The following is a 24,557-nucleotide window of genomic DNA, read 5'->3' as shown; positions in this document are numbered from 1 at the left end:
TTTTGTAATATAGGATGGCATTCCACTAACCTCCTTGATTACTTACTGTACCTTCATAACAACATTTTGTGGCTCATGTAGAACATCCAACTACACCTCTGAATGCGAGTCATTCCCTGTTTGAGTAATATTCTGCTTTTATTATTCTTCTCGCATTATACTTCATCTGCCTGATTTTTGGCTACTCACTTACCCGATCTATCTGTCTGCAAACTCCTTATATCTTCACAACATACTTTCCTCCCTTTCTTTGTATCATATGCAAATTTAGCCAAAATGTCTTCACTCCCCTCATCCGTGGCAGCTATCTTGGGCAGCACAGTGGTAGCACTGTTGCTTCACAGCACCAGGATCCCAGGTTCGATTCCCAGCTTGGGTCACTGTCTGTGCGGAGTCTGCACGTTCACCCTGTGTCTTCATGCATTTTCTCCGGGTGCTCCGGTTTCCTCCCACAAGTCCCGAAAGACATGCTGTTAGGTAATTTGGACATTCTGAATTCTCCCTGTGTACCCAAACAGGCGACTAGGGGCTTTTCACAGTAACTTCATTGCAGTGTTAATGTATGCCTACTTGTGACAATAAAGATTATCTAAGTAATTTATGTAAATTGTAAAACGTTTACACAGCACAGACTGCTGTGGACCTACACTCGTCACATCCTGCCACACAGACCCATTTATGCAGACTGTTTTTGCCTGCCACTCAATCTTCTATCCATGCTAATGTTACCTCCTGCACCAAAAGCTTTCATTTTCCAGAAGTGCTTTCATGAAATCCAAATACAGTACATCTACAGGCTTCCCTTTTTCCACCTCATGTTACTCCTTCAAATTGGTTAAACATGGGGTGTAATTTTCTTCCCGCATTGTGCCTGGTACCAATGCAGCAGTGCCAAGTGCATTGCAGGAGTGGTCCAAATCGGCCTTCGCGCCTGCCGTAAAACTTTGCACGAGTCACCTGACCCATGACACCGGCACAATCTGGATCACGTAATCACTGGGCGTGATCCAGATAATCATTTCTAAATTAGCAATTAGGTTTCTTGAAATATGCTCGGCCTACCTGAGGCCGCATTCTCCAGGCATCTGGGAGTCACCAGCTGCACAGGCGAGGCCTCATCTGGGCATCCATTACTACTGGTCGCCATAAGCGGAGACCAGGCGTGATGGCCACTCCAGGGGTCTCAGAGGCCATTAAGAGTCCCCGGGTGGTCAGGGAGTGGGCAGTACCGTGGCACTCCTGGCAGTGCCAGCTGTCAGGACACCAGGGACATTGCCCAAGTTCCAGGGTGCCCTGTTTGCACTGCCAAGGGTCAGGGCCTGAGGGGGTCATGCCAAGAAAAGGGGGGGGGGGGAAAGAGGGGTTAAGGCAGGTAGGAAGGGTGACCCCATAGCAGGGTGTGCTCACTTGGGAAGGGGGGGGTGGAGGTAATGCCCATGTTTGTGGGCTGATGGGGATATCCTCAAGCTCACTTAAAACATCCTTTCAAACTGGTGCCACGACCTCCGAGGAGGTTGTTTTGCTGGCGAGTTCAGTTCCCCACTGCTGAAAAAATGTCTAAATGTGGGCTGGACCAGGGAGAAATTCCCCAAGGCCTAAAGAAATAACCAAATATGGGCGAATCCAAGTCTAGATCTCAACAAAAAAGCCGGTGGGAAAGATCCCACCAATCACCCAAAATGAATAATTTTGGGAGAATCATACCCATGATGTCCCTTTCACAAAATTTACCCACTCTTCCCCGATTACCTTGAGTTTTTCAAAGTGCCCAGCCAGAAGCTCTTTAATGATCAATTCAAACAGTCCTCACAACAGATGTAAAGCTAACTGACCAACTGTTTATCTGCCACCCTCCCTCCTTAAATAAAGGGCTTATATTTGCTACTTTTCAGTCTGATGGAATCTTTCCAGAATCTAGGCAATTTTGGAAAATTAACGGCAACACATCTACTACCTCATTAACCACTGCTTTTAAGATCCTATGAAGAAGTCCATCTGGACCTGGAGACTGGTCAGCCCAGAGCTCCATCTGTTTCCTCAGTATCGCTTCCCTAGTGATTGTAATTTCACCAAGTTCCTCTCTCCTACCCAGCTTCTGATTTATGAATGTTTTTTGTATCCTCCATAGTGATGACAGAAACAAAACATTTGTTCACTTCATCAGCCATTTCCTTATTTTTAATTAACTCCCCATTCCCTCTCCAAAGGATCAACACTCTCATTACCTACTCTTTTCCCATTTAAATACCTGTATAAACTCTCGCTATCCATTTTTACATTTATACCTAGTTTCCTCTTATACTTCAGTTTCTTTCTCCTGATTAACCTTTTAGTCATTCTCTGCCATTCTTTATATTCTGACCAATCATCTGACCTGCCACGTTTCCAAAGTTATGAAAATAGCACATCTTCACTGAGCTTCAACATTTCCTTCCTTTTTTCCTCTTCCCCCCACCCCCTTCCACTGCTCAGATATAGTATTTTAAAGAAATAGTGTGACAATAAAACCAATGTTTTGGTATGCTGTCCAGCAGATACATTTAGTTTGGAGCAGGAAAAATCTTACAATTATCCACATAACACAATAAATGTATCTGGCCAAGACATAGGACAAGCTTTTTTGAATGGCAAGGTTTCCCATCCTGCCAGCTAAAGAGTTGGTGGGGAACGCACCTGCTGCCGATCACAGCAACCCCACAGCCATTTAACACGGCAAGACGTGTTAATGGCTGGAGGAGGTACTTCTGACCCTCACTTGGGCAAAGGTCCCGCCTTAGAGAGCAGTGCCATCTGAGTCCCAGCAACAGCAGTGGATCGGACTGTAATGACCAGCAGTCTTCAGATTCTGAGTAGTGGAGTCCAGGAGCACAAGGACATCTGATGTGGCAGGGGGTGGTGTCTCAGTGGGGAAGCAAGGTGAAGCCAGAGGATGTTGATGAAGAGGCCAGGGGGAGAAAGAGAGCTTCCACGTGTGTGTGTGTGGGGGTGGGGGGGTGTTCTCAATGTGGACTCTTGTGGAGGGTGCCCCATTCATGCAGGATCTTCTCTTGGGACAATGCACTCCTTTCTCCTCTCCTCCCCTCCCCCCCCCCCCCCCCCCCCCCCCCACCTCAATTACCCCAGGCCTCTTCTGCACCATCACTGCGTAAAATTGGAGAGGCCAGAGATGGGCGGGAGGGCCAACTGTGGACTTTCATGCCATACTCCCTGGCCTACCAGTCCATTGGCGAGGGGCAGCAATGTTTTCAGTTGTGATTCCTACCAGTTGCTAGGATGAGTTTTATGTGTTAATGATTGCAACATCATGTAAAATCTTTGAATAAATATTTCTTGGCATAATCCTGATCAAAGTCTTCTAACACTAATATTGTCATTATTTATCACTGTGGAATCCCTCTTAACAGCAATACTTAGTATATTTGTTAGTAGACTCTATTCACTGCAGTTCAGTCCCATCCAATAGTGCTGCTGGGCAAACTGACAGAAAATTTTTCAAAGACCTGCAAAACTACAACCCTGAATTCACATCAAGTATAATTACAGTCTCTCAGCTAGTTAATACCATTTTGAGATGACAAAGGACTACTAACAAATTACATATTTAAGCATTAGGTTCCACACATCAGAGAACAGTTCAATACATACAAATTTATGTTGACAGCAGGGGTTGAGCCATCTCACCACGGTGAATATTTAATCCAGACATCTGACTTTTTGTCACCTGCTGTACAAATGCTAAAAGAAATCCAATAACCAGTACACTTCCAAGGAGAATACCTAGCCACGCAAATGAACCCCTGCTGTTTATTTCATCTTGGGACACAATCTCAACATGTGAATTTTTAGTTATGATCACTTCTGCAGCGACTAATAACTCCTGTACATTTTTTAAGGTACCATTATTAGGCATTGGGTCAATTCCCAAAAGGTGGCAAAGTAGTGGATAGAGGTCAATAATAGCCATGTTTTCCTTGGTGAAATTCTTCTTGAAAGCAGGACCATGGGCGATGAATAGTGGATGCATGCTCTTTATGGTGTTATCATATCCATGATTACCCACTAGGAAAGAAAAGGGAATCTCAGTGGCAAATAATCACAATTTCACATGAACATTTAGTCATAGTATTTTTTAAGTAAAAACAATGTCAATTTCTATAAAAGATAATCAGTTTCTAAAAATTCGATACATATTTTGAATAACTTTGTAAATAACTCAAAATAACAATATTTTTTAAAAAAATCATACTTATTATACTTATGTTGTGTGGCACTACCACCGTGCTAAATCGAATAGACTTCAAACAGATCTAGCAACACAACAGTGGACATGCATGAGGAGCTGTGGGGCATGAGCAGCAGCAGAGTTGTGTACAACTACAACCTGTAACCTCATGGCCCATCATATCTCTCACTCTACCATTAATACCACGCCAGGGGATCAACCCTGATTTAATGAAGAGTGCAGGAGGGCATGCCAGGAGCAACACCAGGCATATCTAAAAATGAGCTGTCAACCTCATGTAGTTACAATACAGGACTATGTGTGTGCCAAACAACAAAAGCAAGTGATAGACTGAGCTGAGCAATGTCATAACCATCATATCTGATCCAAACTCTGCATTCCTACCACATCCAGCCATGAATGGTGGTGGATAATTAACAACTCACTGGAGGAGGAGGCTCCACAAATATCCCCATCCTCAAATAATGGCGGAACACAGGATATCTGAGCCAAGGGTAAGACTGAACCATTTGCCGCAACCTTCAGCCAGAAGTGCCAAGTGGATGATCTATCTCGGCCTCCTCCGCAGCTCCCCAGCATCACAGAGGTCAGTCTTCAGCCAATTCGATTTGCTTGCCATATCAAGAAATGGTTGAAGGCACTGGATATAGCAAATGCTATCCTGACAATAGTACTGAAGACTTGTGCTCCAGAACTTGCAGCACCCCGAGCCAAGCTGTTGCAGTATAGGTGTAACAATGGCAACGACCTGGCAATGTGGAAATTTGCCCAGGTATGTCCTGCACATTAGAAACAAGACAAATCCAACCTGGCCATTACCGCCCCATTAGTCTACTCTCGTATCATTGGTAAAGTGATGGAAGTGGTTATCAATAACACTACCAAGCAGCATTTACTCACCAATAAATTGCTCACGGATGCCCAGTTTGCAAGCCCCCAGGTCACTCAGCTCCTGATTTTATTACAGTCTTGGTTCAAAAATGGACAAAAGAATTGAACGCCAAAGCGAGGCGAGAATGACTGCTCTTGACATCAAGACAACAGTATGGCAACAAGGAACCCAAATCAATAGGAATCCAGGGGGAAACCCTCCACTGGTTGGAGGCACACCTGGCACAAAGGAAGATGGCTGCAGTGGTTGGAGGTCAATCATCTCAGGTCCAAGACATCACCACAGATGTTCTCCAGGGTAGAGACCTGGGCCCAACCATCTTCAGCGGCATCATCAATGATCTTCCTTTCAACATAAGATCAGAAGTGGGGACGTGTGCTGATGACTGCACAATGTTCAGCTCCATTCGCAACTCATCAGATACTGAAGGGGTCAATGTCCAAATGCAGAAAGACCTGGAAAATATCGAGGCTTGGGCTGACAAGTAGCAAGTAACATTTGCACAACACAAGTGCCAAGCAATGACCATCTCCAACAAGAGAGGATCTAACCATGGCGCCTGGATATTCAATGACATTACCATCACTGAATCCCTTACTATCAACAATCCGAGGGGTTACCATTGACAAGAAACTGAACTAGGCTAGCCATACAAATACTGTGGCTACCAGAGCACATCAAAGTCCGAAGTGGTGCGGTGTTCCAGGACCTCCGCTGCAGGGGTCATTGGTACAGTCCCCAGCACCTCCTCCTCCCTCGGGGTGCCCAATGGCCCCCGGGCTTCTCCATGGGACAGGGGTGCGAGTGGAGATCTCCCCCGAAACACCCCCGACATCTGGCGCTGCCTGTCCTGGAGTTCCGCTGTAGCATCGACAAGGATCTGGATGTTAGCGGCTATGGAGCCCAGGGAGGAGGCCATCCCTGACTGGGACTGCGCCACCTCCCTCTGGGACTGCGCCACCTCCCTCTGGGACTGCGCCACCTCCCTCTGGGACTGCGCCACCACCCTCTGGGACTGCGCCACCTCCCTCTGGGACTGCGCCACCTCCCTCTGGGACTGCGCCACCTCCCTCTGGGACTGCGCCACCTCCCTCTGGGACTGCGCCACCTCCCTCTGGGACTGCGCCACCTCCCTCTGGGACTGCGCCACCTCCCTCTGGGACTGCGCCACCTCCCTCTGGGACTGCGCCACCTCCCTCTGGGACTGCGCCACCTCCCTCCGAGTTTGTGCGACAACGGCCAGCGCTTCAGCCATGGCCTGCTGAGACTGGGCCACAGTGAGGAGCGCCGCTGCAATCTTCACATCGCTCTGGCACATGGCTGCTTGTGACTGGGCAGCCTTGTCCTGGGCCACAGCCCCCGCATGCACAGAAAGCCCCACGTCTGTCCGACACCGTCACCCCCATTGCCTCCACCACGGACACCACCCGTGCGGTTTCGGCCTGGGTGGCAAGCATGACCGGCACCACTCCCTGCTCCTGCACGCGGTTGGACCCCTCCACCTGCAGGTGCTGCAAGTCAGCCGTCATCCCCTTGTCTGGTCCCTGGCTCGCTGACTGCATCAGATCTATGGGTGAGAGTGGAAAATCCAGGAACCTGGGACCCGTTTGGGCGGCAGCTGGTTGCTGGGGTTGGGCTGCTCCCCGACGTCTGGCCCCTTGGCTGCTCCTACCTCCACTTGCTGAACCAGAGCGGCTGTGTGGTGCCCACCAGTATGTGTCGTCAGGAGTTTCCTCACTAAAGATCCCACCCGAGGTGATAGTCTTTGCGATGGTGGAGGATGTGGGTGATAGCAGTCACGGAAAGTCTAACGATACGTCATCCTCGGACCCTAAGTGTGGCATTTCCTGTGTCCTGGCGTTGGATCCCTGCTGTCTGTCCCCGGTGTCCGTCCCGTGTCAATGTGTGCTGTGTCGCAGTCCCCTGTGTGGGTGTGTCCCCTGTGTGGGTGTATCCTGTGTAGGTGTGTCCTGTGTAGATGTGGCCTGTGTAGATGTGGCCTGGCTCATGTCGGGCGCAGGGCTGTTATGACGGCTGGCCTCCCTGTCAGTGCTTGCGTCCCTGGGGTGCAACGGCCCTGGCACTGGCTGGGGACAGTGGCTGAGCCCAGAACATCGCCAGCTGGTCCTGGAAGACACAAGACAACATGTATGGTTAGACCGACGGACTGGGGTGAGGGGGGTTGTGGTGAGGGGGACTGTGGCGAAGGGGGTTTGGCGGAGGGAGGGTGGGCTGAGGAGGGTTGTGGTGAGTGGGTGGGAATTGGCACAAATGTATTGTGAGGGGCCACGGTTAGGCAGGGGCGGGTCTCACTTGGTGGCACTCTTCCTACCACGGCAACCTCCCCCTCCTCGGGTCCGCCAGCAAGGTCCTGCCCTGTGATCGGGCACATGTTGGGTAGAGGGGTTGGTGCCAGGGGCACAGTGCTGGGTACTCATCCTGGCTGCCACGAGTAGGTCGTGCAGCTTCTTGCGGCACTGGTCGCCTGCCCTGACAACAGGCCCAACGGCACTGACGGCCTCACCCACCTCCACCCACGAACGCCAGACGATGGCGCCTTCTTTTCTGTGGCTGGGTGCGGGGTACAGGACCCCCCCCCTCTGCTCCACGGCGTCCAGGAGAGTGTCCAGTTCTCCCTCCCGAAATCTTGGCACTGCACGGCAGGCGGCCATCTTCAATGATGTGACGCCGTGTATCAGGGGCGCTTCCTGTGGCGCCTGTGCTGGCTCCTTGTGGGCCGTTGAATCGATGGACCCGGAGGTCTGTTGATGCCGTCGTAAAACTCTACGGTCTTTACAACGGCGTCAGCATTTAGCCCCATTATCAGAGAATTCAGCCCCATATTGATGCTCACTGAGGAAGCAATTTTTAACAAAGATCCTGGGCGCGATTCTCCCGAGTTACGAAAACTCGGGAAGCTGGCGTCAAAAACGGGCACGTTTGATGCCAGCCTCCGCCCCCCCCGACCGAGAACCGATTCAGCTCCCCGGTCGGGGCTAGTATCGCGCGGCCGTGAACTCCGGCATCGCGGGCTTAACGAATTTCGTTAAGCCCGCTAGCCAGGGTTAGCGACGGCTGACGCGTCAGATGACGTGAGCCACGCATGCGCGGATTGGACGACTCCAACCCACGTATGCGCGGATGACGTCATCGCGCTTGTGTGTGAAACGGCCGTTATGCCCCGCAGAAGCCCCGCGGATGGATCCATCGGGGCGGCAGAGGGAGAAAGAGTGCGCGGGGTAAGTACGGCTACAGAGGTACGGCCGTGCCAATCGGTGCCATGGTTCCCGAGATCGGGACTTTACGGCCGTGTTTACGAACGGTCAGAGCAGGTGTGTTTTACGCTTGTAAAAACGGCCGTAAAGGCCTTGGAAATCGGCCCATCGGCCAGGAGAGAATCGCTGCTCGCCGTAAAAAAACGGCGGGCAGCGATTCGTGTCGGGAGGCGGGCGTGGAGGGGGGGGGGGGGAAGAATAGCGGGAGGGCGTCGGACTAGTGTGTCCGTAAAAATTTACGCCACCCGCTATTCTCCGAATTTTCGTGAGAGCGGAGAATTGCGCCCAGTGTTCCATGTAAACAGGCAGACATTTTATCTGCAATTTGACAAAGTAACAGTCTCTCATTAGTATACTGAAGCACCAGCCTGGATTGTGTGTTTAGGCTTAGTAATGAAGCTTGAACCATGACCCTCTGACTCAGAGGCATGCATACCATCAAATAAGCCAAGCTAACTCTTAATGATGGTGTCAGTTTTGAGCTGGGGTTTAGCTGAGAAAATCAAAAACTGTTTATAATTTTTGCCAGCTTAACTGGTTCAGAATTAACAGTAATGACTGATTCCACTTAGTAATATCACTTGGTAGATCATAAAATTCCTCTTGATACAGAATATAAAGCTGCACTAATAATATTTGCTTATTATAATAGCACTGATATTAAAAGGTACTTGCAATAGAATCAAATAAAATAGTAAGACGTTTTAAAAGAAATTAAGATTTTGTCCTGGATTTTCTCTCGTCAAAAATTTTTACATATACACGTGTAATCTCTGCATTTTCAAGATGCCTTGCTTCTTTCTTTACCCTTTCAATTCCATGTTTTGTCGACTTCTTTTGTCTTTGCACCACAAAATTAATGTAATCTTTTCTCAAGGTACTCTAAAGAAACCAACTAAAAGAGATAATATGCATTTTTATAGCTGACAATGCATATACTTAAGACACAGGTGAAATTATCTTCCTTCCTTTGTCACTGCCTTGCGCAATAAAATGTCTGAAAATTATCCTCACCCCCCTTTTAAGAGCTTAACAATATTAGAAAAAGCATTAAAATACATACAAGTGAATTTTCCAGATGTTTTATTCTGATTGATTGTCCAGCCTTCATCTGCCACAGCTATTATTGGTTGAATTCTCACATTGTGTTTGTAGTGAAAACGATCTGGAATATCCTCCTTCTTGTATACAGTCATATTGGGGTGCGCATTCACCAAAGCATTATATACCTCATCGTATTTGCCTGCAGCAGAACAAAACTGTGGTCACATCAGCAGCTTGTACAGAATGTTGTTAAAGATATGTTGTTAAAGATTTTGTTGAAAGATATTTGGAAACTAAAATGAAAATCTTGTGCCCCAGAGCATTCATAATTATTACTTCTCTGGTTAATGAGGTTTCTGACACAGAAGAAAAACTCATCACTAATGAACGGTCACCAAGCAAAATTGTTGAGAAATCTGTTTGCTTAATTTTGGAGTGGGGGGGGGGGGGGGGGGGGGGGTGTAAATGAACTGCATGCAACAAAATTCTAAAGAGCAAACATACAATATTGAATAGGAAGGATGTCAGACTTTAGTGACTGATCCATCCTCAAAGTCCCTTAATGTAACTGATTGGCTGGTTAAAGAAGTACTTTGGAAGTAATTAGATTGGGTATCAGATTACCCAACCAGCTGCAATGATTCTTATCCAATTTTCTATCAGACTTGCCACTGGACCCAACCCAAAGTGAATCCACTTGCTTCCCCCAAGGAAAACAGTCAGTAGTCGGTTATGAAAACTGACAAATCTTGTTACAAATCAAATAGCAGATATGAGAATCTCTTTGCAAGTATAATAGTGGGCATAGCATGACACCATACTAATGTGAGTGCACTGATATTGTCCTTCAAACAGATACCATTATCCTTTTAAATGGTAGTTACAATATTTGAAAGTGCACAATTTCAGCAGCTTTTCTCTTTGCAAGCTAATTTTGCCAAGTACTATGCCATGGATAAATGAGCATCTTCTCACAGCCCCTTTCCAGGAATGCAATGACCTTTCAAATTTTCAGAATTCCTTAAGGGCAAGGTTAGTAAGGACAAGACTGTAGTAGTCTTCAAGGATAAAATGGTCAGAATCATGAATTTTACCATTAAAACTTTGGTAAATATTCCATAATCCCATGTAATTAAAACAGAATTTGCTTTATTCAATTAAAGGTCAGTAGGCTTAAACTTTAAACAGAACTGCACAATACATTCCCATAAAAACTGGTAAAAAATCTTGGAATCTTGTAAGAAAGACTGGTAGATGACCGATTTGGTCAGAGTACATTAGTTAAAGGACTGATCTTACCTCATTACAACGGACAACATGTAATGCACAAATCATTTCATTTATTAGATAATCAGGTTCAATGGCACGTGAGTATTAACTATCACCAATCGTCGTCCCAAAAATTCAGCTCTCAGATCACACACATAGAAAGGAATGACCAATATTGAGAATCATTAGAATTTTGTTCATCTACTACTCGTATGTACATGACACATCTCAAGTAGAATAACATTTAAAGGATCTTTGCTGGGTGCTTTGAAAAAACGGAGTCAAAGGAGGAGAATTTAGGAGGGACGATCAACACATTTTCCAGAGAAAACAATTTTAAGGAAAGGTTATAGAAAGATTTAAGATTGGAAATCCAGAAAATGGGGTCTAAATGCTTAAATGCACATTGCTAATGGAAGAGTGAGGAAAGAAGAAATGAACAAGAGGCTAGATCAGATGAAACTAAAGTTTGGGTGGGAAAAGGGGTTGTAAGACTGGAGGATATTAGAAACATGAAGAGCCAAGTCTCCCTCTTGTCTTCTGTTCCCACTTCCTTCACTCCACCCTTGCCAAAGAAACAAATGTTTACACTGAAGTCTAAAAATCTTCTTCAAAATTAAGTTTAGTAGTATTCTAAAAAAAAGGTTCACATTAAAAGTAGGTTGACAAGCCCACCAAACCAGTCCTGCCGTTCAATTACATCACACAAATCTTCACCTCATCACATTCACCTGCATTTGTTTGATACTTATTAATATTCCAAAATAACAAAATATCAATGTTAGTCTTGAAAATTTCAATTGACCCAGCATCCAGTTTTTTGGCAGAATAAGTTCCTATTTATTTCCAAGTGGCCTAGTCCTAATGTTTAGATTTTCCCACTTGTTCTGCGGAAACAGTTTCCCTGTCTAGCCTATTGAATCCTCTTATCATTTTAAACACCAATTAGATTACTCAATTTTCAAACTCAAGGAATTGCAAGTCATTCTTAAGTTCCAGTGTTCTGGCGAATCTGTGGCCGTTCGATGGCCAAAATCTTTCCTGAGGTGTGATGCCCAAGGCTGAAGTCCAGTACCCCAAACAGGATTTGACTATAGCTCTGTACAACTGAAGTAACTCTTCCTCATTTTCAAATTCCAATCCACTTGAGATAAAGGCCAATATTCCTTCAGGGTTATTGATTCATTTTGATAGCTGTGCACCAGTTTTTATTAGGTACACCTAAACCTATGCTACTCCACAACCACTAATATATCAACATTAAAAAATTGCCTTCATCAGGTCCAAAACAGGTGATCTTACACTTATGTTCCAGGAACATAGAGTCAAACATATCAAATAAAAAAAGAAATCTTACCGTTTTTGGGTAAAATAGCAGAAACCGGTGTGAAGTCAATCCAGGTGTACAGCTCACGATCAACGTATAGATCCAATTCAATTATCCTGTTTATAGAACATTGAGCCATCCCATGGTCACTGGTGACTATTAAGTTTATTGTATCCCACAGTCCTGCTTTCTGAAGTTGTTCTATGAGGTAACCAAGCTTTAGATCAATATCTGCAATTACCTTATCCATGAGAGGGTTTTCAGGCCCTAAGTCATGGCCCGAACGATCAGGTTCTTCCCAGTACAACAGACCAAAATTAACAGGTTCTTTCCCTCTGAACCAGTCAATCAATTGAGCCAATCGATCCTCAAAAGGAACAGAGATGTTATAGATCATGTAGTGAGTTGGATACAAACCGTGTATTTGAACATCAGTACCAGGCCACATTACAGCTCCAGTCTTATGGCCTTGAATCTGGTTTGTAACCCAAAGTGGGTAGGCTTCATCCCACCAGACTGGATCAAATATATCCATTCCATCCATAGAAAAGGTTTTATTTAAATTCTGATCGTACATTTCATTGGCTACAATCCCATGGTTCTCTGCATATAACCCAGTAACAAGTGTATAGTGGTTTGGATAGGTTTTTGTGATGAAAATATTTGTAACCTGATTTACATGAATACCATTTTCCATGACATACTTGAAGTGTGGTGTTGGAACTCTGTGGATATAATCCCAACGAAATCCATCAAAAGATACCAGCAGCACCTTTGGTTGGTCTAGATGGAGAGATACAGCTTCAGTGAGAGTGAAGATAATTACAACCTTCCAAAGGCACATTTGCCAGATGTAAAGTGCCATGGTGGGAAGTTATTTGCTGTCAGGTATTTTGACACCAGCTGCAACACAGAAAAAGCATCAATCAAATTGGGCTAAAATTGCTAATATCTCCATAGAGATCAGAATATCAAAAACTCTTTGACCAAAATGTTTCTCCCCCAATCTTGGAAACACTTACTGTATTGCGGTAAAATTCTTGAAACAGCTTTATCTCTCTGGTTCAGCTAGTTGAAAAGATCAACTGTCATGTCCCAATTGATAACAACTAACTTATTGCAGATAGGTAGATGGTTAGAAGTAGCAAGTATCCATAAATATATAGGTGTAAATACATGGGTGACATTTTCTGAGACCCTTCACCACCACTGAGGCTTTGTACACAGCGGGTTAAAAATTGCATGTGCATTTCTCAGGATTTTGCATGGATTATTCCACATATAATTTTCCAATAAACCATCTGCTGCTTACAAGACCCTTCCCTGCCCAGCATTTTAAGTCTCAGGAAATTTTGCCCATAGTTTATTACAGGAATCACATTGAAAAATATTAACGCACTGCTCAATGTGATTCCATTTATTCTTAGTATACCATTTGGCCTATGTTTAAGGCAACTTGTCAAGGTGGCTGCCTGAAATCGGCAGCATTCAAATGTAACAGAAACGAGGCAGAGATTCCAACAAAAGAAAATAGCTTGCAGTTTCATAATGTCTTTCACATCCTCAGGGTGCCCTGAAGTACTTTACAACCAACAGATTATTTGCATGAAAATGTGGATACTGTTATTAGTAAATCAATTTATGTGTTCATTCGATACAGAAAAACATATACAAACAGCAATATGACAGACGACCATTGAATCAGTTTTAGTGACATCATGTTGATTGAGAGAGGTGTGGCAGCACAACTGAATCTCATCTGAAAGACGACTGGCTGGATTCTCCATTCCTCAGACTTGGTGTTGACACTGGGGCAGGATTCGTGGACTTCCATGACAGCAAACAGGCTGCACCTGGACAGATTCAGTGATTGTTGAGGGGCTAGCACCGGTGCCACTTGGAACACAATCGATTCCAATGAGAAACGGTGTGGGATTCGCCAGTTTCGTGATTGACACTCAGGAGGTTGACAAGCTACACCCTTAGATACACATTTCACTCCCGCACACACCATCCCAGTCAACAAGATGGCAGCAAGACATGCGGCCTCACGATTTACGGGAGCCGAGCTGGTGACCCTCCTGGATGCTGTGGAAGATAGGCAGGCCACCCTGTAACCCTGGCCAGGGAAGGAGGCTGCTAGATGCCGCCGTTCACCGTACCTGGATGCCGGTGGCAGAGGCGGTCAGCGCCACCAACAACACCGTCCAAACTGGCCTGCAGTGAAGAAGAAACTGCACGACCTCCTCAGGGCGGCCAAGGAATTTGGCAGCACTGGGCCTCTGGCACCAACCCCTGTCCCTCACACCCACAACCTCCCCCCATGAGAGCGGCGAAACACCCACCCTGCACCACATGCTGGCATTCATACTGGACGACCTGGCCAGGTGCCCTGGGCTACTCACCCCCTGGGCTGCATGTGCCAGATTGTCAAACACTTCTGTCTAACACTGTAGTCTTTTGTTCCCCCCCACCAGGAGAAGGCCCCCCCTTAACCACCAGGAGCAGGAGAAAACTGGAGTGAGGACCGCCGGAGCTGCAGCCCCTCACCGTGGCTGAGCAGAGGACCCTGGACGTGGCCGGCGGCCCAGAAAGGGAAGTCGCCGGGGTCGAGGTCTGCCGCAGGCGAGGAAGTGAGACTCTGCTGAGTTGCGGTTCCTCATGCCACGTGTGTCAACTAACTCCCCACCCCCCTGCCCAACACCCTCACATCCATCCTCACCCCAAACCATCACTCTTCTCGCCCCACAGTCTAACCATGCGTCTTGTTTTGTGTCTTGCAGGACCTGGTGATGGGCATGTCCATCAGCCAGTGCCACAGCCTGAGCACCCCCCACCCCGTGTGCCAAGCAGCGACGAGGACAGCAGCACGGACAGGAGCTCTCGATGCGAGGCCCAAGACACCGCGGAGCTCGTGTCCGGGATGACAGATTTTCTGTCACAGCTGATTCTACACCCTCCACCATCCCAGAGACATCACCTCTGTTGGGCACTTTAGTGAAGAGGCTCCCGGGACACCACATTAGCTGCTCCAGTACATTAGATGGAGTTAGGAACACCAAGGCGGTGGATGGTTGACCCCAGGGGCGAACTGCCATCCAAACAGGATTTGGGCTTCTGGAACGGACAGTCCCATTTATAGTGGAGATGCAGTCGCAGATCCAGGGAATACATGAGTGGTTGTCACTGAGCATCCAGCATCTGCTGGTGCAGTTGGAGGAGTCCAACCGCGTGCAGGAGCAGGAGATGCCGACCATGCGTGCCACCGAGGCCAACACCGCACAGGTGGCGTCCGCAGTGAACGCATTGGGTCGAGGGCTTTGGCTATGGATCAGCATGTCCAAGGCCTGGGCATTCTGTGCAGGCGTTGGCCGAAGCCCAGAACAGGACTGCAGTCTCACAGGCAGCCATGTGCCAAAGCCGCTTGGACATTGCAGCGGTTGGGAACTTTGGCGGCATTGCCCAGGCGCTGGCTGATGTGGCAAAGAGGGAGGTGGCCCAGTTCCAGAGAGAGATGGTGCAGTTACTGGCTGATGTGACACAGACCCAGGTGGTGGTGGCACAGTCACAGCGTGATGTGGCGCAGTACATAACGGAGATGGTCCACTCCCTGTGCTCCATGGCCGCGAGCATGTAGACCCTGGTCGAGACCAGAGTGGGCCTCCAGGACTGGTAGCGCCAGGTGGCGGGGGAGCCTCAGAGAATATCTTCTCTCGCTCCCCCGTACCATGGAGTAGTCCGGGGGCCACTAGGCACCCTGAGGGAGGAGGAGGTGTTGGGGCTCCGAGCCGGTTACTCACGCAGGAGAGCTGTGTGAACACCGCAGCACCTTGGGCTCCACCCCCCCTCCTGTCCCTGGAACATCTGGTTGGCAGTGGGCAGAACAGGTGGCACCACGCCACGTGGGACACCCGTTCACCACAGAAGACAGCCGGCAACAGGGACCCAGGTCACAGGGCGGGAATCGCAGCAGGCCGCCTCCACTCCTGATGTACCCTTGACATAGCGTTAGGGCTCCAAGGCCAGAAAGGTAGACACCACTTCAGTTGGCACAGGTGCAGTGCACATTTTAGTGATCGGGGCTAGGGCACGTATCTGTATATATTTGTGCACATTAAACACCTATTCACACTGACTGTCAGATGGTTGTGAGGGGTGGGCTGGTCGGGGGTGGCCAGAGAGGTGGTGCCGAGGAAAGGGTGGTGTGGGGCATCAAGGGATGGCGGGTGTTGTGTGGGGGCTGGGCTCCACACCCTCCCTACCTCCCCGATCGTCCCCACCAGTGCACCCCAAGGATCCGATGGGACCGTGTTATGGAATGGCAAGCTCGCATACAGGGCTCACCCAGGTGGACAGTGGAAAGTGCTACCATGGGCAGGAGTCAGACATTGTCAAACGATATGGAGTACTAGAGCTCATCTTCCATCCCATGGACCAGACCTGCTATTGCTGCCAACCCAGCGCCTGCACCCCTGTAGAACGGCAGGTATGTATCACAGAGGGGTTGAAGGCAGGAGAGGCGTGTGGGGATGGGATAGGGTGTCCGTGCCCCGGGCCAGTTTCCACAGGAGGCTCTGTCTCAACTAAAAGACAGTGCGGCACCCGTGTCATGTACTCGCAGACTTGGCACCCCATGGAGAGTACCCGTGGTACTCCCAACAGCCGTTAAGGTCACAACAGCCCTGAACATTTGTGTTACTTGTTCATTCCAAGGTCGAGCGGGAATTTGCGCAACCTATCACCATCTACAGCCCAAAAGTGCATCCATGAGGTCACTCATGCCCTGTACGTCCGGGAAGCTGACAATATCAACTTTGAGCTGGGCCAAGCCTATCAAGATGCCGGGCTGCTGAATTCACCGCCATCACTGGGGTGCATCAGGTCCAGGGGGTAACTGATGGTATCCATGTCGCCTTGCGTGGACCGGGGCAACAGGGTGTGCCCTTCATTAACAGGAAGGGGTTCCATTCCCTGAATGTTCAACTCATGTGCAACCACCATCTCCGGATCATGCATGGTTCTCAGGGAGCGTGCAAGACAGCTACATTCTGGGACACTTAGATCCCCGTTGTCTTTGAGGACCACCCCAAGAAGACCCACAGAGGTCCTAGCTGATGGCGCCAGTGCGGAGGCCGGGGCGAGACCCGATATAACAAGGTCCATGTTGCCCCCATGCTGCCATTGAGTAGTGCATCGGTCTGCTGAAAATGCGGTTCGGATGCCTCGACCACTGGTGGTGCACTGCAGTACGCCTCGCCAGAGGTTATGCCGCCTTATGGTGGTCTGCTGTATCTTGTCGGAAGAGGAAGTGGCGCAGGAGGAGATGGTGGGCAAGCCTGGGGAAAAACCAAGGAGGAACCAGAGGATGGAGGACAGTTGGTGTCAAGGGTCCGGCATGCCAGAAGACCCAAGGAGGCCACATCCTCATTCGTTTCTCATAGGGTGAGGTTTTGCCTGTCATCTCACCCCAATTTCCTTCCACCCCTCCCTCCCCCCTCCCACAGCATTCCACCCTCAAAGGGTCTGTCTAACATCAGGGCGATGAACCTGTATCAATACTGGCACTGAAGAAATATACAAGGCAGGATTGTGATGATCACTCGCTGTTCCTCAGTTTATGCCAAAGTTTGACTCCTGTCTTTCTGATGATAGTAAGAAGTCTTACAACACCAGGTTAAAGTCCAACAGGTTTGATTCAAACACGAGCTTTCGGAGCGCAGCTCCTTCCTCATTTGCTGCGCTCCGAAAGCTCGTGTTTGAATCAAACCTGTTGGACTTTAACCTGGTGTTGTAAGACTTCTTACTGTGCTCACCCCAGTCCAACGCCGGCATCTCCACATCATTTCTGATGATAGCACACTCACACGCATCCTCTGAATGGGTTCTGCATCAGGGGATTTGATCTTGGACCACTATGCCTGGTGGGGGAAGCAGAGGGCAAGCAGCAGGCAGACCCACTGTGAAGAGTAATGTGAGAGTCGTCATATGTATCAGGTGAAACATTTTTAAATTGTGAACATTTGACATTTGCCCTAGCTATAGATAGTGACCCCTCCCCCCCTCCTCCAGTGATCTCTATCTTCTTAAACTTACATGGTCTACTGCTAAGTCTAGGTGTGACCCCAGGATGCACATTAGTGGTGGAGGCAGCCTGCTGTTTTTCTTGTCCTGTGACCTTTGGTGCCGTTGACGGTCGCTTCCTGAAGGTCTGTCACAGGCATCGCCATACCACCCTGTTCTGTCCACTGTCTTGAGATGCACTGGTGAGGAGCAGGATTTGGAAGAACTGGAGACCATCATCTCCTTGGTGGCAGGCCCCAAGTTGGCTGCCAGCGCTTCCTTCGCCCTGATGGTGCCCCTAGGACTCTGGGGGTCTCCAAGGGATGGAGGGGTAGCCAGAGGCCTTTGCATCATTTGCTTTGCCAGTCCTGGTGGATCCCCATTGTCTGCACCATGGTGTTGACACCCTCAGCACTACTCCTCAGTGACCGGGCAATACTCTGCAGTGCCTCGGCAATGCCCACTTGAGTCTATGTTCCTCAGCAACTGGGACATGATGTCGAGGCTCTCAGCCATGACCATCACAGACTGAGTCACACCTTGGGCACCACCACTTCCAAGATACTGACCGTGTGCTCCAGGCTTTCCACTGCATTCCCCACCCTAGCAGTGTTGGCCTTGGTGCCACACATTCTCAGCATCATTCCCTACGCCCGTAGCTATTGGTACTCTTCCAATCGACTATTACATTGCCCAATTGCACTAGTTGATAGCAGATTCTAAGTTCAGCAACATACAAATTAGTTTTGAGGAGCGTAAATGCTTCTCAAAACTAGTAACATTTTGGGAACAGTTCAAGCCCTGTTTATCGATTGCACCAAAAGTGGAAACTCTCCCTTTGGTTAATATAAAGGCTGATTAAGAGACAACACTTAAAGTTGACCCACGTTTTTTGCAGCCTTTGTTTTATATATTTTTAAATTTTAAGCACAAAACAGAAATTGGAGTTACATAATAGACAGGAAACAGAGGGTCAACATCACCTGCATGCTCAGTCAGGCAATGCTGTGCCCTAGTAGGGCCAGAGTTCAAGAAGATAAAATTGTACAATATCTCAACTACCTATATTCAAAACTTTATCCAGTTATTTCACGGGAAATTAGAGTCATTTTTTCAACAATGTGCTGCCTCACCAACTGATAGCACGAATCAGAAAACTACTGATATGTTTCCAATAATTCTCCTCACAAATGTATAATTAATTAGCTTATCCGGATTAGACCTGTTACTCCACAACAATTAAAAATGTTCAAGTCTCAAAGAATGCTACACCCGAAACAGGCCATTTGGTATATTAAGTCTGCAATCTTTAATTAATTTCCCTTTAAAACAATACATCGACTCTGCTTCAATGATAGCAGGGACTTCCACATTCTTATGTGTGTGTGTAAAGACACATTTTCGAACATTCTTTTTGTGACCACCTTAAAAACGTTTGCTCACTCGATGTTTATGGTCTGCAGAATGCTCTATGTAGGTTATCATAATCCTTTAAATGATTATTACATTTCTATCAGGTGACCCTTAAGTATTTCATTTTTAAGGAAGGAAACCATTACTTCTCAAATCTGCATAACTGTCAAATGTATTCATGAATTCCCTCGAGAGTCTTCACTGCACTTTCCCCATTGTTTACATCTTTCCTCTGATGAGATATTCAAAGGTCTACACAATAATCCCACTATTTAGAATTTAGAACAGTACAGCACAGAACAGGCCCTTCAGCCCTCGATGTTGTGCCGAGCAATGATCTCCCTACTCAAACTCACGTATCTACCCTATACCCGTAACCCAACAACTCCCCCTTAACCTTACTTTTTAGGACACTACGGGCAATTTAGCATGGCCAATCCACCTAACCCCGCACATCTTTGGACTGTGGGAGGAAACCGGAGCACCCGGAGGAAACCCACGCACACACGGGGAGGACGTGCAGACTCCGCACAGACAGTGACCCAGCCGGGAACCGAACCTGGGACCCTGGAGCTGTGAAGCATTGATGCTAACCACTATGCTACCATGCTGCCCCTTCTATTTCAGAAATTCACATTTACCCACTATTACCCAACCAAGTCCTGTCCAAGTTCAACATTACCTCCTTGCTTTTGTACTCTACCACCAGATATAAAACCAAAGGCTCCATTTGTCATTTTTAATGACCTTATGCACAATATAGGAATTAAAAAGGATTTACAGCAAAGAAACAGGTCACTCAATCCAATTGGTCTCTACCAGTGTTTCTCCACAGGCTTTCTCACATTCCTTTTAGTTATTCCCACACTTCCATATTCCTCTTTTTTAAAGCCACCAACGACTTTGACAACAACTGATAACACCAACATCTTGTCTGGGATTTGAATCAGAAACCTCACACATACTAGTTCAATGAAAACCCCAAAGCGGGAAACATAGCCTTAGGCCAATGAGCCAGCTCATTTCCCTCCATGTTTATTGCCTAGTCCCTCACATATATATCAAGCCTTCTTTTTAATGCCTGACCACAATGGCCGTTAACTATTTATCATCACCACTATCTAAAAAAAATCCTCTAAAATTCATTATTTGATCAGTTATGTTATATGTATGCCTCTTTATCTAAACTCAAACACAAGTCAGAACTGTTTTGCCACATTACCCCATCAAACACCTTCATAATTTTAATGACCTCCATGTCTTTTCTTTTCCAGAGAAAACATCATGAGCCTGTTAAATCTTTGCTGCCCACTGCACCCTATCAGTTCTGTTAACATATACCCATCCTGCCATCATCAATGATTTGTGCAACCGCACATTAAAGTTTTCCATTGCATTAAAAAGCTCACCATTTAAGGTGGATTTGTTTACTCACTTTAAAAAGGCATTGCTATGCATTTCTTGACAATAAACTGCATCATCACCAAATCTGCCCATCCTATCAATAGCCTCCCAGTCATTTATTCCCTTCGAATTTGTCGCTCTCCAAAATCTGGGATTGTCAGCAAATATTGGTTTTTCTCTCAATTCCCAAGTCATTCATATATACAGTAAATACTAGTGGTCCCATATTCCTCCATGGAACACCACTTAAAACACTTTGCTACTCTGTGAAACTTCCTTTTAACCTTACCTTCTCTTTGATAATCTCTAGCCTCATTCCGCTAAACTGATCATTCCTAAAAGTCGCTTCTGCAATACCTACTTTTTGCACCACTCTCTCTCCCCCTCCCCTTCTTGCAGGTAAGAGGCAAATGTAATAATATCCAGTCCTCTGGCACATGGGTTGTTTTTAATGGAGGTCACAGGGATCTTGCCCACTGGCGAGAGAGCTGGCAAGAGCAAGGGAGTCCTTGATCCCAGGAAAGGCCTAATTAGCACTTAATTTCGTATGCCTTCCCAAAAAGCGATCGGTTGCACTTCCTGATATATATCAATGGCCTAGACCTTGGTGTACACAGCACATTTTAGAAAAATTGTGGACGATACAGAACTTGGATGCACTGTGAACTGTGACGAGGATAGTGTAGAACTTCAAGAAGTCATATTCAAGTTGGTAGAATGGGCAGAGAATTGGTAAATGAAGTTCAATGCGGGAATATGCGAAGCGATTCATTTTGGGAGGAAGAAAATGAAGATGCAATACAAAATAAAAAGCACAACTGCAAAGTGGGTTCAGGGAACAGAGATCTGGGTGTATATGAGAACAAATCATTGAAGGTATCAGGACAGGTTGACAGCATGGTTAATAATGCATTCAATTGTTTTCTTAGTCACCATGAAGGAAGGAAAACTAAGGGAGATGGTGAAGTTGTGTCATGTAGTGGGCTAGTAATCTAGAGGTCCAGGCACTTGGTGTCTGATTCAGGGACTGAGCGTGGGATGAGGGAAAATGCACTGAGAACCACCCTCTGCCACCCCATCCGGCGAGCATCACTCATCTGTGCCTGTGTCGCTCAGCAATTCTAGAGCTCAGGTGGGTGTGCTGGCAGCAGCCACCACCGCCAATTGGCTTGCAGCTTTCGAAAGCATACAATATCTCAGACTTTATTGATAGGGACATACAAGAGCAAGGAGGCTATGTTGAATAACACACGAGTTCAGCCTCAATTGGAGTATTGCATTCAATTCTGGTGCCGCACTTTTGGAATGATGCAAAGGCATTGGAGAGTGCAGAAAAGATTCTTAACTTCAGTTAAGAACATACATTGCAGAAGTTGGAACTGATTATTTTTCTTGCAGCAGAGGTGGCCGAGAGGAGCTTTGATAGAGGTATTCAAAATCATGAGGGAGAAACTGTTCTCACTCTTGAAAGGATCAAGAAGGAAACGGCATAGATTTAAAGTAACTGACAAAAAGAAGGAAAAGCGACAAAAGGAAAATGTTTTTCACTTGGCAAGTGTTAAGGTCTGGAATGCACTGCCCGAATGTGTGGTGGAAGCAGTCCAAATCGAATTAGGCTGTTATCTGAAAAGGAGGAATGTGCATTGTTACAGGGAGAAGGCAGGGAATGACACTAGGCAAACTGCCAATTCGAAGAGAAGATGCAAACACAATTCTGTGAAATTTTCAAAATTATGAAGGGCTTTGATAGAATATATAAGACCAAACTATTGTCAGCAGCAACAAGCAGACACAGATTGAAGGGAACCAGCAAAAGCACCAGAGGTGTCATCGGGAGAATATACATAATTTAACAAGAGGCCGTGATCTGGAATGCATTGCCTGAAAAGGAGTTGGGAGCATATTCAATAATAACTTTCAAAAAGGAATAGAATGAAGGCTTGAAAAGGAAAGATTTGCTGGATTATGTGGAATCAGTAGGGGAGTGGCAATAATTGCAAAAATTGTTAAAGAGCTGGGACCAGCTTGATGGTTCAAATAACCTCCTTCTTTACTGTATTATTCGATGCATGATCTTGTTTGGATCATTTGATACTCGCTAAAGCTATGTCGTCTCAAATTATTCCTGGCATCAGGGTGACACCGGGAGACTCTGGAGTAAGAGCTGCCCTCCAGCCCACAAGGCGAAATAATAAATAAAGGTATTTATAATATTGTATTCCACATCTGACCCTGCAGTGCTATCACTGACCAGGGTCAGGATGCGAGAATGAAGATCTGCCGAGAGTGAGACTCACTGCAAACCTGTATCGCTCTGCAAGTCAGACGGGCTGTCAAGGTCCGAGGACACATATAATATTCCAATATAACACGGTCACGAATAAATAAGATGCTGCTTACAGAAAACAATTTTACAGCCGTGCAGAAAGAACAAAGCCACACCGCCTCCGACCGCGGCCAGGTGTCTGCCAGCCGCCGAGGTGCAAGGGGAGAGGGGAACCTGAGCAGGGTTCGGCCCCCAGGCGATTCCTCGGCGCGCCGGTGCTGATGCTGAGCGGCCCCAGCCCGCGGCGATGTCCGCTGCTTGCTTTACTGTGGAGGAGCGGGGCCGAGCTTTCCCTCTGAAGCCAACCTCCTCTTCCTCGTCTTCCTCCTCCTGACCCGCCGCTGACAATCAGTCGCGCTCCCAACGCGCGCACAAACCGTTGCGCGGCCGCCAGGGAGCACGAGCCGGAAAAACCCGTTCCGATTGGGCGGCCGCCCGTCCTGTGACGTCACTGCGACCCGCCGCCGCGCTGCCGAGCCACAGCCAGAGCGCGCCGAGGCGCGCGCGAGCATGTGCGAGGTGGCCTCCGACGAGGCACGTGGGAGGAGGTGTGAATTCTACAGTCAGCATGAAGTCGTTTTCAAAATGTTGGCCTGAATTAAGCCATCAGCCGCGAAGCAAGGACGTGCACCGCTGATTTCGGGGAAAGCTGACCACAAGGATCAAATGATTCTGTGGTGTGGTTTTTTTATCCCCTTTTTCCCAGAATAATTTAAATCTGCTGCTAAACCGCGGGAATCTGCAGGTGTGCAGCAGCAGTGTTGCCAGGGTCAATGACATTGAAGTATTCACATTAACAGCAAACCATGGAAGTTAAAAGTACTTGTATCCTTCACTTAAAATTTAAATTTTCAGATGGTGAAGTCAATGATTGGCTGCATTAAGATTGAAGGTAAAATAAGGATCAACACTCACTTCCCATGGTGAGCAGGTGGATAGGCATTGTTATTGGCCAACGTGCACATCTCTTGGAGGATGCCGGAACCCCGCCCATTCCCAGGTTTCTGCCTTTCATAAAAATTTGAGCTCTCTTCTGCAAGGAGAGCATGCTGGAAAGTACGAGTGTTCGTAATGGCTTGTGTGTAGAGGAGGAAATAGTCATAGAGCTTTCCAGCACAGAAAGAGGCCCTTCGGCTCACCGTGTTTGAGCCAGCCATCAAGCTGCTATCCTAATCCCATTTTCCAGCACTTGGTGCACATCCTTGAATGCTGTGGCGTTTCAAGTGCTCATCTAAGTACTTCTTAAATGTTGTGAGGGTTCCTGCCTCCTCCATTACAGACTGGGAGATCCAGATTCCTACCTG

The 24,557-nt window shown here is 47.3% G+C and overlaps 1 protein-coding gene across 1 annotated transcript; it reads right to left on the bottom strand.

The window, feature by feature from the left end:
- Positions 1-539: 539 nt before the first annotated feature.
- On the bottom strand, positions 540-23,669 carry enpp5 (ectonucleotide pyrophosphatase/phosphodiesterase 5). The gene is made up of 4 exons (XM_038799920.1): positions 23,328-23,669; positions 12,081-12,953; positions 9,474-9,653; positions 540-4,059 (listed from the first exon to the last, which is right to left on the bottom strand). Exons 2-4 carry the CDS (start codon positions 12,913-12,915, stop codon positions 3,650-3,652), a joined length of 1,425 nt encoding a protein of 474 aa, XP_038655848.1. The 5' UTR covers positions 12,916-12,953; positions 23,328-23,669; the 3' UTR covers positions 540-3,649.
- Positions 23,670-24,557: the final 888 nt, after the last annotated feature.

Source organism: Scyliorhinus canicula, chromosome 6, assembly GCF_902713615.1.
Source record: "Scyliorhinus canicula chromosome 6, sScyCan1.1, whole genome shotgun sequence".
Lineage (NCBI taxonomy): Eukaryota > Metazoa > Chordata > Chondrichthyes > Carcharhiniformes > Scyliorhinidae > Scyliorhinus > Scyliorhinus canicula.
This window is presented reverse-complemented; position numbering and strand designations above follow the sequence as displayed.